General features: G+C 51.6%; 1 protein-coding gene across 1 annotated transcript in view; it reads left to right on the forward strand.

Moving 5' to 3' along the window:
* IGDCC3 (immunoglobulin superfamily DCC subclass member 3) overlaps positions 1 to 7,724 on the forward strand; it is a 106,075-nt gene extending 98,351 nt beyond the window's left edge. The window contains exons 10-14 of the mRNA XM_075159558.1: positions 3,939 to 4,127; positions 4,397 to 4,501; positions 5,624 to 5,762; positions 6,253 to 6,460; positions 6,570 to 7,724. Of these exons, the coding sequence (XP_075015659.1) occupies positions 3,939 to 4,127; positions 4,397 to 4,501; positions 5,624 to 5,762; positions 6,253 to 6,460; positions 6,570 to 6,734 (806 nt within the window). The 3' untranslated portion in view covers positions 6,735 to 7,724. The remainder of the gene's footprint in view (positions 1 to 3,938; positions 4,128 to 4,396; positions 4,502 to 5,623; positions 5,763 to 6,252; positions 6,461 to 6,569) is intronic.
* The last annotated feature ends 12,065 nt before the right edge of the window (positions 7,725 to 19,789 follow it).

Here is a 19,789-nt window from a genome sequence, read left to right on the forward strand (position 1 = left end):
GAAGCCAGCCATGCTTCACAGAGCTTGGTGTTTCTGCAGAAGTCTGGGTCAAGCCAGAGAGGACTTTTTGTCATTATTACCTTCAATCACGACAGAAATAGTTAGGTATCCAGTAATGGGATCATAAATTTCCTGACTCTCTAGAGTTTCAAGGCATCACTGTCCTGCTCTGCTATCCTTTAAAAAAGGCTTGTCCTGTGTAACGAAGCTTCAGCAATTAGCTCCATGTTCAGGATGGACAAGATGGCCTGGTTAAGATCACTCAACCCCAGCTTGTGTTTGCCTTGTAGGAAGATAAAAAGAGATTTAAAAGCCCCAGTTCTGGCTTGATTTGTTTGCTTTGCTTCACTCGGGTGCCTGTTGCCTTCTGCTCACAGAGGAGAGAGTGGGTCAGAGAGCCAGGATCCAGTGGCTTTTGTCACTAAATTAAGGTTTCACTGCAGATTTGCCTCTTCTCACAGCCAAGCCATTTCACCCTGTGCCTTCCCGAGGCGCACGTGACTCCCCTGGGCTGGGGCAGCCCCTGGATCTGTGCTAACAGCCTTGGAAAGGGACGGGATTTCCCCGACTCGCCGTGTCTCAGCGTTGTCGTCCCGGCTCAGCATGACACGTGTGAGATGTGCAGAGAGATGTGCGCGAAGCCCTGTGGTGGCAGGACCCCCCCGTGTCACCATGCTGCCGTGTCCTGTCTTGCATGGAAGGGACACGGCAGGTGAATCTGCCAGCCAGGGACAGCTCGGCGGAGCCGGGGCAGCACTTGTCGGAGCGGCCAGCAGAGATGCTGCCAGCTGGAGACTGGTCGGAATGACCGTGTTATACTGGTGGTGTCTGGAGTAGGAGTACGGTGAAGGGACTGAGGAGCAGGGCTGCTTTCAGCTTGGGGAGATCAGCTTTTCAGGGCTAGGAATATGCTGAGAATGAGCTTGGCTGAAGCCTCCAACGCTTTCTTGAAGTGTGGTGCTCCTTCCTTTGTGCCAGTGATAATTTTGGATGGAAAGTAGAAAGGAAGACGCCGTAGAGAAACTACCCAAGTGAACCTTGTCCTCCATAAACCTCTCTCGCTAGGAAGGTCCTCCTGTCTCCTCCCTGTCATTCTCCTTTACGCCATTTCCAAATGCCGTGGTATTTTAAATCTCAAACTCTCTCTGCTTCATTAAGCAGCACACACTCCTTGTTCTTGTCTTTTAATGCTTTTTAGGGTTTTCTCCAGGACTTTTTGACATTTCTCTAGGATGAAGACTGTTCCTTTAGTCATCTTCGGCTAAAGACACCTTCAAGAAGAAAGTTGAAATGACCTGGGGAAAATTCCAAACAGCACGGAAGAGGAAAACAAGTATCCCAGCCCTTAGCATAAGGGAGATGCCTCACTTATAGTAGATCCATATTATGTCTTATATATACTTCTGTGAAGCACCTATACACTGGTGTGTGTACATATATTTATACACACACGCAGATATACTTCATCTGTATACACTTATTTGTGTAATAACATTATAAACAGCACATGCATTCTGCAAGTGCATACATATAATCAACATTATACATATATATATACTCAAAGCTTGAATAAATACTATATATTCCATACTTTGAAGGAGAGATATTCTTGTGGTTTTTATTAAATGTAAGGCTCTGCAACCATAAAATAAAGCCAACTCTTCGCAAATCAGGATGGCCCACATCAGTGTTTCTTTGTCCATGGGATAATGCGATTTCCCTTTCTGTGGCGTTTTCACCCATGATTTGGAAAATGATGCTTTAAGCAAGAATCCAACTTCTCCGAGGGGGGATCCAAACAATTCCTAATTTTGCCCTAAAGGGAACTGGGAGACAGAAAAAAAAAGTATTTGATTGGATTGCAAAATATGCAGTCTTGGGAAGAATGGTACATTCTGGTATAAATAGAATTTACTCTGTCTTTTGCACCCAGAAATTGCTAAGCACAGCCTTCCCATCAATGAAATCAGAATAAATCCTAGCAAGAGAAGTACTTCAACCCTTTTTTTCCCATGGGCAGCACTCAGGCAGGATGGGATCTCATTAACCTGACCGAGGACAGCCGCTCTCTGAGTCTTTCCTCCTGAATCCGCATGGAGATGCTCACCAGTCAGCAGGGACTTGTTCCTCTCCCCATGCTTATTCGGAGGGCATCAGGCAAAGCCCCTGCAACCTGAAGGAGGGCATCACTTTGGGAAGAGACAGGATTGTCCAGACCCTCCTGCTCACCAGGAGAGATGTCTTTCCTTCCCCTAAATCTCCTCATGGGAAAGCTTGAGCTCTCAGTGCCTGGGAAAAGGCAAACTGTTGTGCTGTGCGGTTTTGCCTTTACGGAGGCATTAAATGGAGGGAGTGTCCTTTTTAGCTCTCGTCAGTCTTCGATTGACACGGCCACATTTCATCCACTTTTCACCATCACTCACTAAATGGCTGTGCTGAACTCTCTGCCAAAGGACGCCGTCAAGGCTGGGTTTGCACAGCTCATCCTTTGAGAGAGATCCTTTGGGGAAAAACAAGACAAAAAGCAGCATCGGTCCAATGCAAGCCCAGCAATCCTTATATTTGGGGATTTCTGAGCTTGTAATCATGTGGGATTGGAAAAATAGCTCTGCCTCAAAGCCTGGAGACCCTGGAGAACAGACAGGGCTGTTGTTCTGCTCGGTGCTTTTGCTGCAGGGTTTAGCCGAGCTTGCTGCCTGGTAGAGCAGTGCCCGAAAAGCCTTCTCCCTCCTGGTGCCAGAGCAGAGCCCTGGGCAGGGCAGAGCCTGCAGCGCCTGGCGCTTTGCACCTTCTGAATGGTGCCAAAGGCTGGGGAACTGATGGGAGCATTTGGCCTGGGGGTGTTTTGTGGAAATGAGGTGAAAAAAAATCATCAGTTGAGATACATCTGAGATACATCTCTGCATGGTGTGATCGCGTATGAGAAAGGGAGGGAGAGGGCAAGGAAGAGGCTTGGGGGAAACGAGGTCCTGTGTGCCCCAGCACTGCACAGGACTCTGGGGCAGGGTTTGTGCAGAACCAGCTTTGGAAAACCCAGATACCTGGGCATCACAAGAAAACTGGCTTTGGTTTGCAAATCTTTGCCTCTCAGCCCAGGCTGATGGGGCAGGATGGGGCTGGGCAGCTTTCTGGGGACCTGGGGATGAAATGGCCGTGACCCCCCCGCTGCAGCACACCCCAAGAACAAGGGCAGGGTTTTGGGGCATTGACCGGAGCAAAAAGTGTCCTGGTGGACTTTGAGTCAGGCCTCGGTGACACCGGGCAGCAAGCAGGGACATCTTCCCAGCTAAACCCCCGTGCCCCCGCGCGCCCCTAAGGCCAGGTAAGTACCTGCCTACCAAAACAAGCCAGCCACAGCTGTGCAGGGATCTCAGGCTGCTCAGGTATTTAGGGCTGTTAATGAAGATGCCCCGGTTCTCTCCCAAGTCCCCAGCACAGAATCACAAACCTCCCTCCTAAAGCCAACGGGGAGAGCAAGCTCCCATGCACCCTGCAAGCCAGTGCAGGTACCTAGCAAGCTTTTAAGACAGATGTCTCCAGCTCCATCCCTTCTGGGTCCTTCCTCCCTGAGGGATTAATCATTCTGAAAGGTCCTCGCTGCCCTCAGGGCGAGGGCAGAAAAGTGGAACTTGGGAATGCATTGCCAAAGTCGCTGCATTCCTGCCCGGACCCGAGGGGGCTGAGCATCAGATTGCAACCGGAGTGTAAAAGTAGCCTCTTTGCTTGCTGAACCGAGCAGAGGAAACCCTTGGAAACTCCTACAGCTCCCTGAAGAAGTTCCGTGCTGTTAAACCAGGATCTGGTCTGATCTGATTTTTCTCAATCTCATCTAGCACGTTCTTTGGTGCAGTGACCACAGGGAAAGGCTGCTGGGGAATTTCTCATCATGCAAACTAAAAAAGCACATGCAACCCACTGTTTTTCTCTCTCTGTTTCAGTCCCAGCCATGCCATCTCTCTTTATTAAAGTCATTAACAGCACCGCCGTCCAGGCCACGTGGGAGCCCTCCATCAAACTGGGCCAGCACGAAGGCTTCAAGCTGTATTACCGCAAGGTCCACCTCTCCCAGTACACAGGTCCGGTGCTGCTGCCCAGCAATGTAACAGCGTACAACATTACCCACCTGGGTGAGTATGGTGACAGCTTGACCCGCGTCCTCTCCTGACCCTGGGAGAGCCTCTCGTGATGGGAGAGCTCAGCTGTGTTGCACAGCCACCAAATGGGAGCCGCTGCAGCTCTCCCCCAGGTTTTTGGGGTGTTTTCCCAGTAGCGGGTACTTGTTTGCAGCATCTTGTGTGTATTTGGTAAGATGTGTGTTTCCTAAATAAGTATCACTCGGGGAGATAACGCTAATGATTAAGGCTGAAATGCCCTTCTTGTGTCTCCTTCGAAACAGATGCATCGGTGGTGTATGAAGTCAAGCTCCTCGCCTACAACCAGCACGGGGATGGAAATTCAACTGTCCGCTTCGTGTCCTTGAGGGAAACTGTGGAGAGGACAGGTGAGACGGGATGTCGGTCTCAGCGGTGGTTTGTGAAAACCACTTTGCGGGAAGGTGGTGAGGCCAGACACATCCCCCAGACACCCGCGGCTCTACCCCACCATCTCATTTTCAGCCCCTCATTTATTTTCAGCATCACAAATAATGACGAAGCAAAACTCTGCGGGGCTGGGACCACCTGAGGCTGGTAGGGGTGGCTTCTCTGCCATGTGGTTTGCACCATCCGCGTTGGCCTTCATTAGCATTAGCGAGACAACACCCCTTCACAGCAGAGTTCAATCCGGTGACTTTTTCACCAGGGGGGAGAGGACAAACCAGACGTTCCTGTAATTCCCAGTTTTGGCCCCTAAGCTTGAGCTAGAGGTGAGGCCACGAATATGAACAAGCCCCCATGCATAAACTGCCATCCTCAGGTGGGACATGGTGCATCGAGCATCTCCGTTCTCCTGGAGCAATCCTGGATATTTTGACCTTCGCTGGAGCCGGGAAGGGAGAACGCATGGCTTTGGAAAGGAGAAGGGCTGCAGAGCATGAGCACTGCATTACATGGCAGAAAAGGGGAAATCTCTAGAGGGGAATCTCTAACTGATCACACCTTTCATATTCATCTATGTGTAAAAAACATCCTGCTGCTCTTGGAAGCCTTTTAAGCCTTCCAGTGGGAATATCTTCAAGAGACAGTTATTGGTCCTCCCTCTGTGTTCGAGTAAATACTAATCTCATTGGCATCTGCCCGCTCGGTGCTTTCCATCAGGCATCAGCCTGCTCTGGCGTGGTGGCCGCCTCTCACCTCCCACTTTGGATGCAGGGTTTTGCAAAAATTAACATTGGAGTCTTTTTTGTTCATTAATTTGTGCCTAATACCAGCAGCCCGGGTAATGGGGCTGGCTCTCTACGGACCTTCCAGTCCTGTGCTTGCTGTGACTGCCTTCCTGGGGTACCAGGAGCAGGGGAGCTGCTTTGGCAGGCAGTGACCCCCCGGCCCCCCACCCCACTCTCCTCTTCCCCGTACATGGCTCCCAGCACCAACCAGGCTCCAGCTTTTGCTCTGTGCTCCCCAAAAGCTGGAGGAGCAATAGGAAAACAGCACCGCTGACCCCCTCTCCCCCTTTCTTCTGGCAGTGCTGAATCCCCCTTGCGACTGCATGAAGGATGAGCAGAACAATAAAACCTCCACGACCGGCATCATCATTGGGATCCACATCGGCGTCACCTGCATCATATTCTGCGTCCTCTTCCTCATGTTTGGGTACAGAGGAAGGTAGGAATTGCTGGTGCCGCTGCTCATGAGAGGCGGTGGTCCCTAATGCCATGTGCGTATCCCTGCGGGGGTCTCACACCCCCAGTGCGATGACGGGCTGTTTCCCACGCACATCTCGGGATGCGCATCCCGCGGCGTGCGATTGCGCAGCCTGGCTCCCGTGAACGCCGGGTGCTGTTCGCAGCACGGCTCCTGCCTCCTTCCCAGGCACCCAGACCCAGCGGGCTTCTCCGAGTACACCCCACCAGCTCCGGTCCCCATCGAGGGACCTGGTACTTCCCGGGACCATCACTATTTGTGCTCTGGCAAGCCCCGATCCTCCCTGTAAACCAAAAGCCTTTTCACAGTGAGGGGAAGGGACGTGACTTTATAGGAGGGATTTAAGGAGTGAAGGAATGTAGCACAGTGATAAGGCGGACACAGACTTGGGGGAAGGAAGCGGGGGAGGCACCGGCTTTGCTCACCCTTAGGCTCCGTCTCTATTTTTCAGGCTGCTGATGTGCAAAAATGTGCAGGAGCAGCTGTCAACCCCGCAGATCCCCAGGAGCCAGCGGAACGCCACGGGCCTCGTCCTGAACGGAGCCGCTCGCAGGGACAGGGACGACCGGGACTTGAATGGAAAGCAGCTGGATATGAACGAGCTGGAGAGGTTATTCCCAGCATCCCCATCCCAGGAGCAGCAGGATAAGGGAATAACGGTAAGTCCAGCGGGCCGGGAGCACGGCTGGGAAATGCAGACGCGGCTGCGTCTCTAAGAGCATTGGTGACCTGCCACCATCATTGCGTTGTCCCTTTCTCTCTTGCCAGTCGGCTCACAGCCCGCCGGCCACCCACGACAACACCCAGATATCCACACTCCCTCTGGATGAGTTCAGCATCATCGAGGAGCAGCCAGACCCCCTCCCGAAAAGCCCCCGCGGCGGCAGCCCCGCAGCTCCGGCTCCCGACCACGGTCCCGCCAATGAAGGATAAAACTGCCAAGACTCGAACCCTCTTGTAGGAGTTACCAGAAACCAAACCCGCGGCTGGTGATGTCTTTACAACGAGTCGTCAATCTCAGGTCAATTGAAGATTTCTACGGTCTGATTGTTATTTTTTTGTTTTGCTTTATTTTTATATATATATATAAATATATATATATGTATACAGCCTTTTGGAAACTCTCTGAAGTTTATCTTTCTGACCTCTCTCGGGCCACTCGGTGTGTTTTTTCCGACGATGGCTTTATCGAGACTGGTCACGATGGATTTTCCCTGCAGCTGCTAAGTAAAAGACTCCTCGGCAGAGTTTGGCAAACTCTCCTGTCTCTGACAGACTGGGGATACGGTGGAGCCTCCTCCTCTTGGCATCCCAGACTTTTTCCTGATCAGCAGCTTTAGGACTACTTTTTGGATCTATTTTTTATTTCCAGAAGACTGGATTTGGAGAAATCCTTCTAACTTGACTCCAAAAATCGAGGCCCAGGAAGGCCGTCTCTCCATGGATTTGATGATTTTGTACACTTTCGCTATTTCTCAGGATACTTTTTTTGCTGATTGACTCGAAATAATATGAAAAAAAGAAAAAAAAAAACGATTAAAAAAAAAAAGAGTGTGTGTGTCAAAGGATGCCTGCCTGAGGGCTACTGAAAGACTTGGACAGACAACCCGAGTGAACTCAGAACCTACCTCAACCGGAATGAATGTCTTCTGGGAAGCAGAAATACCTGCGTCTTCCTTCGTGTTCAAAAAACAAGTAGCGTAGCACTTGGTCAGTACAAACTTGGTCCTACCTCAGCAGTCACGCTCTGTACCTGCCGCCTTGGTGGTTTTGTTGTCGTCGTTCCCATGTAAAGCACTTCCAAACCTTGAAAGCAATGTTCTACCTCAAGCGTGATAGAAACTCGTGTGCGTGTGTGTGTGTCCTCTCCTCTCCCCCGATTCCTGCCTCTCCCACCCAGCCCCGCGCGAAGCAAGATGCTTCACTAGTGTTACGAGCTTTACTTTTAGGCACGTAGCGGGGCTCCGGTGTGATTTTTCTGTGGCGGAGATTCGTATCATGGTTTTTTTACTTTAAAGACTGTTGGGGCCGTCACGGGCACGCGGCTCGATGCCCCGTGGCTCGCTGGCACCGTTGCTCTCGCAGGGCCAAATTCGGCACTAGTGGTGGCTGCCTTGGTCCTGTATTCAGGATAGGGCTCCCCAAGGCTGGTTCCCCGCCGGATGATTTATGGCATGTGCCAGCACGAGCAGCTGGGAGGTGGGAACCTGGTCGTCACCGTCTTGTCCCTCCAAAGCCCACCCCGGCATCCGGAGCGCCTACGAGGAGACCCTGATACAGCACTTCCCAACCCCCTTGAGATGCTACTGAGCTTCTCCCGGCTTCTCCAGCGTATTTCCAGCGAGCAGGGGCTCATCCCCGGGCGGGCAGGCACAGCCAAAGGAGGAGCTGAGCCAAAAAGGGTTCGCGTCCCTGGGAGGGATGAGGTGAGGAAGGCTCCCGGGTGGCGATGCAGAGCAGGGCTGCGCTGGAGGATGCTGGGGGCTGCTGGCAGCTGCCCCTTCCCCATGCCTGGGGTGGGCAGAGGAGCTCCCGACACCAAAGAGAGGGTTTGTGTGTGACCCCCCCGCTCCAGGGACCACCGCCAATGTGCCACCATGGTTTTTGGGTTGTCCTGGTGTGGTGCAGCCTTGTGAGTCAGTGTGACCAGCGTTGTCCATGGGGTGAGATGGGGGCACGCATGGGGGACAGGGACATCGGTCAGCCGGTGCTGGAGGGCAGCAGCCCTTTCCCCGCCGCATGGGTTGGTTAAAACCGGGCAAATGTGAAGGTTTGAATTCTTTATATAGGTGGTGGTAAATCAAACGTCGCCGTATTTGCAAGGAAAAGTGAAAGGAATCAGGAAAGGAAATTAGTTTAAGTTTAAAAAAAATATATTGTATTTTTTTAAATGGTACCAATGGGAGAGTCCCTTGTGTCAGAAACATCCCCCATCACCTTCCCATTTGGCAAGGGGTTGCTACCGATAGTTGTGTAAATAATACAATATACAGGACGATCAGGCAAAGCTCTCTTCCCCTGTGCTGTGTCCTGGTGCTGGGCTGGGCTAGCTGCGAGCAGGACTCTGTCCTTCGGATCAGGCCCAAGCAGATGGAACGGCATTGACCTTGAGAGCCAGGAGCTCTTGAGGCTCAGTGTTGGTAGCCCTCTCCCATTAAAGTTCCTCCGCCTGTAGACATTTTGCGGGACAGAAAAAATTTGAAGGGTTAAACTTTTGCATTAAACCCCCAAATAGCCTCTCCCCACCCCACCAAAGAGGCTAAACGGGCCGTCAGACCGATTCCTGCTCACACCTACCGGCGGGGGGATGCTCCCTCTCGTGCGATGCTGGACCTGGAGACAGCCTGGGAGGGGACCGCGGGGGGGACAGCGCTGGTGGCACCATGCGAGACCGGTAGCACAGCCCAGCCTATCCTGGGAGCCGGAGGATGCCGGGGCTTGGAAAGGGCAGGAGGGAGGGGGAGATGCCAAACGGCTTGAGTTATAACCTCATATCAAAGAAATCCCAATCTCCTCCTGCCCTCCCGCTCCTGCTCCAGCCCAGCTTTTCTTTTTATTAGGTTTTTTTTTTTGTGTGTGTAACGCCGACGTTCACATTGAATAAGTACTGTTGCCAAAGTGAACACAGAATTTAGACTAGCTTTCAGCTCAGACTTCCTGGAGCTGTGAACGTGCTATTAATTTAATATCATATTATTGTGATATTGTAATAGTAACAAGTATTTGTCACTACTTCCTTTTATTAAAGGGAAATGCTGTGCCATTTGACTAGTTGAAATACAAAAGTATGTCAAGAATAGAGCTTTTTCTTTTTTTTTTTTTTTAAATAATTATGCAGAAATGTAATGGCTTAAACCAATGCAGATTATGTGTTGGTTTGAGATGGTTGAAGATGGATGTGAATCTTTAAAGACTATTTTTTAGATGTTTAGCTTTTCCTCTTTTTTGGGGTTTCTTTTCCGCTCTTGTCAATCCGTACTGTTGGGACCTAACACGCACGGTTGCGGCAGGTCAGCCCCAAAGGGATGAGGCTGGATTCTGGAGATCCAGCAGGAGGACATGGTTCTCTCTGAATTATCCAAGCCTTCCAAGTCCACAAAGCTGGGCAAAAAAACCCTCGAAATGGCACGTTCTGGCTTTGTGCTGTGGAGCACATCTAGCTGCCACTTAGCTGGAGAAGCGACATGTCACAGCCCTTCTCGCCATTTATCGGTGCCTGAGCCGGGCAAAGCTGTGCCGACCGAAAACTTGGAAAAACATCACCTGGAATGTGTCTGGCCTTTAATCTGTAAAACAAGAAGGAAAAAAGGGAAAAAAGGAGCTTGTGTTTGGTTTCAGCATGGGGTGCAGCTTCAACCTGTCCTTGGTTCATCCAAACTGCTGCCCTGTGTTTGAGGGAAACCACCGGATTTTTATTCTGTGCTTGGGGCGCAGTTGTACTTGGGCAGACACGTTGTACTTGGGTGGATACGTTGTACTTGGGCAGACACGTTGTACTTGGGCAGACACGTTGTACTTGGGTGGATACGTTGTACTTGGGTGAACTTGTACTTGGGTAGACGTTGTACTTGGGTGGCCAAGTAGGACTGCAGGTCCCCATGTGCTGCCAGTGGTTTGGACGCGGTTTTACAGGTGTCAAAAATGCTCCTCCCAGGTCTTCCGTGAGCACGTACCTGTTTTCATGGAATCAGAGGCTTCTTCAAAGGAATCTCTGTCGGGCTTGGGCCAGGCTGTTGGTTGAACAGGAGCATTTCTGCTCTGGGAGCGTGTCCCCCCGCCGCTGGCAGCCGCCGTGGCAGTGTCCCAGGAGGGACGAGCCCTCCTGAGCCTTGGGGCAAAGCTCTGCTGCATCCAGGGTGCAAACCCACCGGCCACCAAACCCACCACCACCCGGGGCCAGAAACGGGACGGGGGTGCGGGTGTGGGGCTATGCCACAGAAAGGGGTCCGGGCGTCGTTTTACGTTCCCGGACCAGAGGGCCAAACCAGCCGGACTGTCCCAGGGGTCGTTACCGGTGCCTGCCAGAGATCAGCTGACGGCAGGTGCTGACCGCCCCGATAATTCATTTATACACCTCAAACTTTAAGCAACAGCTCGCCAGATTTCTTATATCTTTTTCTTTTTTCCCCCTTTTCTTGACGGGAGGAATCGGAGAGTTTTATCCAGAGATAAAACCGCTGGATGGTGGGCAGGTGTTGGATCCGGCGCAAGCTGCTGGCAACCGCCCGCATTTGGGGTAGGAATCTCATCCTCTAATATTTTCCCAAGTAAATAATTCTGCTGATTCAACTCACTGCCTGTTCTGGGCAGATCCAAAAAAAACCTCTTGCTTTTCTGGCTGTGGTGAGATGAAATTACAGCAAGGAATAAAGTATCCAAAAGCTGATTTTTTTTTTTTTTTTTTTTTTTGGTAACCCATAATGGGCACAACTATTCTTGGAGCTCTCAAGTTTACCAGAGATGGCTGCTACCTCAGGGATAGTATCCACATTGTCTTTAGTTGAACAGGGAATAGTTTTATGCTGTGACAGGGTATTTTCACGCTGTTGGATTCAGGTATTTATTTGTCTACCATATCTTTCTTCTTCCTTGTTTTGTAAAGATGCTGATATATTTAAGTGCTGGACCAGTTTGGGAATTTTAAAGCTTCCACCCAAAATTATACCAAGGGACTGTACGTTATAAGTTGGCAATAAAAGAGGAGAGAAGCTACGAAGCGTTGTTGCTTCTGGATGGTGAAGGGAAGGTTTTTGCTGCCCGTGGGGGTGTTTCTCCGGGATAACCACGGCACTTCAGGGGGGAATCAGTGCAGTGCCTGAGCCCTCTCCGACTGACTGACAGCACTTCAGGCTGGGAAGATCGGTTGAAAAAAAGGAAATTAAAAGCTTATGAAAATAAACGGCAGCGGCGTGGGGGGGAGCTACTTACTTACTTCATCTGTGCAAACAGTATTTGGAAATCTATCCCTCCCCATGCTGCGCCAGTGAAGGCGGAGGGAAGATCCTAGCTAGCAACTTGATGCCTGCTCATTTATTTTCCTCACCCGTCAAATTAAAAAAAGGGAAAGGAAAGGAAAGATGCTTGGGCTGGAGCCGCGGGCAGGGAGATGGTTACGTGTGAAGCACCAGCATCCCCAGCCGAAAGCGCTGCTGGTGCAGGCCACGGCACCGAAACCCACCGTAACACTGGAAATCAGTGAAACGGCTCCGGGTTTCCTCCGAGAGCAGCGCCTGAACTTCAGCATCGGGTAACAAGAAGGGACGGGGCCGGTGCAAAGCCCAGTGAGTCGGGGAAAAGCCCGATTTCATGGGGCTTTGGATCAGGGACTTACTTACAAAGTAAAGAGGGATTTTACTTTGATCATATCTCCATCATTTAAACTTGCAATATCTTTACGTTTGTAATAAATAACAACAAAGACGATGCTAAACCTTTGTCCCAGTCCTCTTCGGGAATCAACTGTTAAGAGTAACATTAAAAACCCAAATTGCAAAGCACTTTTCTACTGTTTATTTTCTACCTTTCTTACTTTGAACTGTCTTGATATTTGAAATCCCACTGATCCTACGATTGTTAGCTCTGTATAAAAAAAAAAAAAAAAAAACCCAGTTTTTTTGTAGTTTGCTCTGTTTAGATTTTAGCCTGTGGCTACTTGTACAAGAAAAATAAAGCTAGAATAAACGAGCCCGAGCGGTTCAGCCTGAGTGGTGGTTCCTTCGTGCGGCAGCACGTGCACGGCTGCAGCGTGGGGATCGCGCGGGGCGGCTGGGGCCCCGCCGCTTCATGCGGAGGGCTGGTGGATTGGGCTCCTCTCAAAGAGCAGCTTCCAAAATGCAGTTTTTAAGGCTGAGGAGTTTTATTTTTTGCTGTTTTGCTCATAAACCTCAGACCAAGCTGTCAGCAGAGACGGGCTGGAGCATCGGGGGCTGCTGGTGGCTCCTTGGCAGCTGGGGGGGTGGTTGGGACGAGGAGCTCCAGGGTCACGGTATCACACCTCGTGCTTGGGGGTGCAAATTAATTTCCAATTAATCTTGGCTCTTGCTCAGTTATTGCTGCCGTCTGCTTTTCCCACTGCCTCGGGCACTAACGGGGCATCGCTTACCTGGTGGCTGTTGGCAGAAACCCCAGATAAAAGCCACGCTCCGGCCTTTTCCAGCCCAGTTGCAAACTGGTCTGCGATGGCCGAGGCGGGATGGGCATCCTCGGCAGCGGGCAGCGCCGAGCCACGGCCCTGTCGCCAACTGGGATGGCATGAACCTCGGCGTCTCGGGCAAGAGTGGTTAAACCCAAGGTTGCCATCTCCGCAAGGTACCGACGAGCCAGGTATGAAGCCCAAAGCCTAATGACACGGCGGCATCCCCGGGGCTGAGGGAGAAGGTGTACCCCTGTATCCTTGCCCCAAAAAAGGGGGCTGTGAACCATGGGCCACCCTCTTGCAACTGTCCCACGTGCTGCAGCGCTGCACGGAGAAAGGAGGCTCTTGACGCTGGCTCAGTGCTGGGGCTGTTTTCTTTATTCCACCTGAAGAGATGGCTGGTACGGGGCTAAGAGTGATTTTTTGGGGGGGCTCGGTTGATCCCAATGGGGACACAGACACAACCCTACAGGGACTGCAGGAGCCCGGCCAACTCACACCAGCCAGAAATCCAACCCGGTTGCCATATCCTGTAGTTTTGGACTCTTTCAGCCACGTTTTCAGGTGCTGCCTGTGAAAGGCAGGGAAGGGAGCTGGAGACAGTGCCCCTCCATGCAGCCCAAGCTGCAGGACTTGGCCGCCCAGCTGACCACGAGCATCAATTCACCACCAAAACTGAAATATTGCAACGCCTTTGGCCTCCTCCAGGTCTTTCCAGGCTTTTTTCTCGCTTCATTTGCACCATCCACAGCCAGCAAGTCCCTCCCAGGACTGCCACCAGCCACTTCAGAAGGACACGAGCTGCAAACGAGCCCTTCTTTCACCAGGCAATGAGTTTGCCAGGTCTCTACCCACACTGTCGGCATCGCCGAGCTGCGAGGCGAGTGCCGGGTGTGCTCGTGCGATGGGCTTTTAATGAGAGCCAGCAGGTACCCCGCAATAAAACCTAAACGCCCAACGCTCGGGCAAACCGCGCATCCCGAGGGATGCTGGAAGCTGACGCAGTCGATGCTTTGAGCATCTTAACGGCAACAGAAATGGTTTCAGTCCCCCCCTAAAAGCTCGCCTGAGGATGCGGAGGGGTTTGATGCCGGGTGGGGGATGCAGAGGCAATTAGCTGCTGCCGAAAGTAATTAACTGCCTTGTGAGCGAGGGCCGGTGCGCGGGACTCCTCCGGAGGAGCTGGCACCTCCCTGGTGTTAATGGCAAAGCCAAGCCCAGCCCCAGCAGCCCCGGGACGGGGAAAACACCATTTATCGATGAGTTGGCCGCAGGAACAGCCCCGTCCTCTCCTCCTGCTGCTGCTCTCGGTGCCAAAGGCCAGTGAAAGCCAAGGGCTGCGGGGAATAAAGGAGTGAAGCCGAGCCCAGCAGCACTTTCTAAAGAGGGTTTCAATAAGCAGGTGAGTGAAGAGTCACTTCAAACAACTCCCCAAAGCTCTCGAAACTGCTAAATTGCAGCACGGATGGTCTAAATGTATACTCCATAATAAATACAAGCATAAAAACTGATTTTATTTCCCAGTGGCAATGCAAGAGGTGAAAAAAAGATCAGAGCTAGCTCACTCGGGGGATTTTCGTGTAAGTTCGATGGAATACAGTGCTTCAGATGGCAGCTGCGGAGTCAAGGTATTGTATAAAGCTCGTGGCTTTCATTAAAAAAGGACTTTCCCTGCCTTCATGGCAATAAAAAAAAGGCTTGACAATATTAAGTCTTAGCAACTAAGGAAATAAAAAAACCCAAGCAATACGTTTAAATTGCTTTGATTTTTGGCTGGAAATACTAGTAATCTCAAAAAAACCCCTACCTGAGTGTTCAAAACTCATCTTTAATAAAAGAAATCTCCTTTTGACTGCGCACATTCAAATTTCTGCTGGAAACACCTCCTATCAGCCCTTCAGCTCCAGAAACACTAAAAAAAACATTGTGTCGGGTATATTCGGCTCTGAACGCCGGGTTCCTGCCTCGGGTATGGCTGGAGAAGATGTTACTGCTGATGTCCTAGTTATAACCCTGCCACCACAGGGAGAATTTATAATATCCCATAAAGCCCTAACTATCCGAAAGGTCATTTTAGCGCTAATACCGCTCGGGCATCACCGTTTCATTTGCTGACACTTTTACGAAGCCACGCTTAATTCCAGCACAGCTGCTGTAAAACCTTTATAGCGACGGTCTCTGCCTCAAAAAATAATCTTTAAAATTCAAGAGCCGGAACATCTTCATCAGCGGGTGCAGGCGGCCCCGAAAGGCTGCGCCTGCTCTCAGTGCGAGGTCCCCCAAAACCCAGGGCTGGGCACCCCGACCCGCTGCAGACCTGGTCCGGGATGGGGGTTTAATCCTCAAATCTGGGTCTCCAGCCCTGTTATTCGCAGCCCCATGAGCCCGCCAACGCTCGCCGCCTTGGCTAAATTAAAAGTCTCCTAATTTCACACAAAACTATCAAACCCTCATCTTGCCCAGGAAGCCATTTCCTTAGCGCTAAAATAGCTAAATTAGTCTTGCTCGGCGCCGTAAAGGAGCTTGTCTTGTTTATTGAGCGATAAATATAAAGGTACAGTAACTAAATTCATCAGTCCCTAAACAGAGCCGCTGGGAACGGCCATTTCCACCATCCAATCTACGACTGCATGAATATTTCAGAGTCCCCTCTCCCTTGGGCACTCGCCTTATCTCTGGAGCCTGGATATTATTTTCTGCTTTTCAGCTTTTTGGATGTATTGGAGGAAATGTCATTATTTGGACCTGGGTGGATTACAGTTGACTTTCCTAAGCCAATTTATATTGGCAAGCTGCTGTTTTTAAAAACCCCTATAAATCACTCCTATGAATTTTAATAATATAATGTGGTTTCAAACATGCTCCCTTAATACGTGACACACTATTACAGCTGGCAATAGCTCCTCGGGTCGCGAACTCCGTTTTACCATCACCTTCGGCGAGCGCCGCGGGGAGACGAGCGATGTCTCGGCCCGAATTATGGAAATACCCGCTCCTGCCCCAAAAAACCTCGTTGCTGGGATTGCGATTTGACGGCATCCAAAAGCGCACCTTTGCTCACGCCGCCCCGCTGCATGTGATGATATCTGCCTACCCAAAGTGTAAAAGGCAGAATTAAATCTTAATTGCATGAAACCCTCATCTAGGGGCTTACCCGGAGCATTCAAAGCGCTGGAGGAAAGGAATGGGGGGGGCTGGGATTCGGCCCCAGTCCCCTCACTTGTGCTGAGCACTTGCAAACTCATCACAGCTGCCCACCCATCACAAAGGGGTGTCCCTTTGAAGATGGGTCTGAAAGCACCCTGCTGCCGGGGATGCTCCCCACCGAGGGTCCCCTCCAGCCCACCCCCGCCTGCCCGACCCCATCCTCCCCCAGGGACACGGGTGCTCTCCTGGCCCCGCATCACCCCACGAGCCCCAAACGCTCCTCGAGACAGCCCCCATCCCTCTGCGGGGTGTCGGGTACCGGTCACGGCACGGTCACTACCGGCAATAATACGTTTGAGGCCGTTTAATTAATTTCTTTATCTGAAACTTTGTTTGGAAGATCAGGAATTTCCTCCCTCCCTGCCAAGACCCTGTTCCCAAGGCAGGGGCGGGATCCAGAGCTTGGGGTGAGACCTTAAAAGATGCTGGTGCAGAAATCGCTGGCGTTAGGACTATTTTCTGATATTTCCCTTAATGAAGACATAAGACGCGCGTCCAGAGTGCGACCCAAGCCGGGATTCACAGCTCTAAGTGGTCCAGAAACTCCCCCACACTGGGAGACGAGGCCAGACCTCCTAATCACCTACGGACTTATTTTGATGAGCTCTGTCCTCATCTTGTGCAAATTATATTAATTGTCTTCCCAGCCCCATTGCAACGACTCCACGGCGTTTGCTGGCTATCAAGGGGTGCCCGCGCGGTGGGGAGGGGTCTCCTGGTCAGAAGGAAAAAGGCTCAGAGGGACGGGGAGTAAAAGCCAGGGCAGAAAGGAGACCTTGGGAGACCTTCTTCAAGGAACCAGGTCATGGAGCATCTCCTGCGGTTCCTCCTGATGATGGGGTTTGATGCCCCAACGGTGGCACCGGTGACGTCCCCACCGGAGGGGTGACTTTGCTTTTCCACGTTGCCTGGTTTTAGTTGCACAGGAGCAAAATATAAGCCTATGCACATCTGCAAGAAAGAGGATCGTTAAGGGATGGACTAATTGCAGGCAGGGGAAAAAAATAATGAGCCAGCCTTTGCTTTTTGGCTTCTGAAGGCAGCGAGGGCTCCCCAGCACGGGATGCAGCAGGACGGGGGCAAAGGGGTGCAGGGACCTCCCCGGACCTTGCTACTGCTTGCTCGGCTGCAGCCGGCGTCGCTGAGCCCTGAAGCCATCGCTGGTTTAATGTTCTTGGGAGAGCAAAAAATACCCGGTTTGTGCAGGGAGCGTACAAGCTTTTCAAAGGCTTTCGCTGTGATGATTTACCCTGAGATGTTGTCACGTTCATCATTAATCTATTTTTTCCCTTTTCTGTAACTTAACCTGCGACAAGCCGACATTGTAAATGCTTGATTTTCCAGGAATAAATTACAGTTTCATAAATGGTATTTTGCTTCGCTGCTCAATTTGCAAGTGAAATGATGCCAATTGCTTTGTTCACAGGATTTTATCCAGCACGAACAATACCATCCTCGAGATTTTTTTTTTTTTTTTTTAACCCTCAAGTTATTTTCGTATCCTATATAACAGGGATACATGGAAAACTACACGACAGCCCATATGTTTTTGCATTATCGACTAACCGCGAGCAGATACAAGGGCACATGTGCCTATAAAACCCCGCGTACGTCGATCTGGAAACGAGATAAGTCACACACAGAGCGATCCACTTCCCAAAGAGAAAATAATCCTTTAGATGAGAAATATTTACCGTTGCCGCTCGCTGGTTTAGAGAGTGCCCCGAGTGACTTTTTACATGTGTGATTTACGATTTGCGTTTGGGAAACCAGCCCCCCCCAGCCTCCCCGAGGGACCCCCGAGTCGCCCAATGGACCCCTCGACCCCCATGGACCAGCACACGGGGGTCTCCAGCGCACGGGGTCCCTCAGCCCCGTTCAAAATATTGCAGTCTGCACAGCAGTTTAATTTTTTTTTTTTTTTGCTATCCTTATAAAATGAGGAGAAAAAGGAAAAAAGCATCTTCCCAGCTATTCACATTTTTAAAATGCAGAGGGGTCCTCCCTGCTGGGGACGCTGGGCTCTGCCCAGGGACAGCCGGGCCACCGAGGACGCCCTGGACAGGGGGCCAGACAGGTCGGAACATGCCACCATTAAACCTGGTAAACCCTTTCATCAGAGGAAGGGAAAGAGGGAAAAAAAAGTCCCTGCATGTACGTGAGGTGTTGGATATTGCAAGATTTGGTTAACAGTCTCGAGCTTGCCCCAGGACTTTTTTAACCTGCGCTTTTTGGGGAGACCTTGAAAGAAATGACCTCTTTGGGGAATATTTTGGGTGTTATTCGCTGTCCTCTTTCAGTGTAAGAGAAGTGAATGGAAATGCTTGTGTTTGGAACGGAAACCTTGTCTTTGAGGTGCTTGTGCTCACCAGTACGTCAAGACGACTCCACAAAGAGCCTAGAGCTCCAACCTCCATCCTTTAACCTGAGGCACCCCGGCGGGGCGGGCTGGCCCCCGGTTCCTGCGTTGACAAACCATTTAACCTACACCCCCGAGCTCCCAGCCCGCCTCAGCAGAGCGCTGCGGGTTACCTGGGCGGGCGGGGGCAACATTTCCGACAGAGAAACTGAGGCACAGAGAAAATATTGGTCTTCCCTTTCAGATACGAAAATGCGTTTGCTCGCGTACCGCCTCCGCGCCTCACCCCGGTTCCCTCGTCCCCCTGGATGAGACCCCAGGAAAGGTTTTTGCTTTTCCCTCTCCAAACGGATGTTTCAAGGCAGTCCCAGACCCTCGGGCGTTTGGGTTTCTTCCAGCACCGAACAAGGACAAATTTCTGACTATAAACCCCATCACGAAACGGACGTGTCACCTTCTGGCCAAGCCCAAAAGGCAACATCGAAATCCCGGAGAAACGAAATATTCGCAGCCAGACAAAGTGCAAATTGAAAGAAAGGAAAAAGCAGGTTTGTGCAATCCCAGCGCGACTCCGTCCTGCCCGGCTTCGTGCACCTTAGCGGGCAGAGACTGTCTCAGACGTCAGAGAATCCAGACGGAAGCCTTCCCACCCCCAGCACCCCGCGAGGACATCACTAGGTTCTTACTGAGGTGCAACGAGGAGAACAAGATTAAAATTTAAATTGTAAAATAAGTGAGGGGGCTGCCCACTGCAGGTACCAGGAGGATGGGTCCCTCCCGACGCTGGTCCGCCGTGCACGGGGCTGCTGGCCATGCGCTACGGGCTGCTGCGGGCTATAGGGGCTGCTGCGGGCTATAGGGGCTGCTGCAGGCTATAGGGGCTGCTGCGGGCTATACGGGCTGCTGCGGGCTATACAAGCTGCTGTGGGCTATAGGGGCTGCTGCGGGCTATAGGGGCTGCTGCGGGCTATAGGGCCTGCTGCGGGCTATACGGGCTGCTGCAGGCTATAGGGGCTGCTGCAGGCTATACGGGCTGCTGCGGGCTATACAAGCTGCTGTGGGCTATAGGGGCTGCTGCGGGCTATACAAGCTGCTGCGGGCTATACAAGCTGCTGTGGGCTATAGGGGCTGCTGCGGGCTATAGGGCCTGCTGCGGGCTATACGGGCTGCTGCGGGCTATACGGGCTGCTGCGGGCTATAGGGGCTGCTGCGGGCTATATGGGCTACTGCGGGCTATAGGGGCTGCTGCGGGCTATACGGGCTGCTGCGGGCTATAGGGGCTGCTGC

This window comes from Calonectris borealis, chromosome 11, assembly GCF_964195595.1.
Source record: "Calonectris borealis chromosome 11, bCalBor7.hap1.2, whole genome shotgun sequence".
NCBI classification, from domain to species: domain Eukaryota; kingdom Metazoa; phylum Chordata; class Aves; order Procellariiformes; family Procellariidae; genus Calonectris; species Calonectris borealis.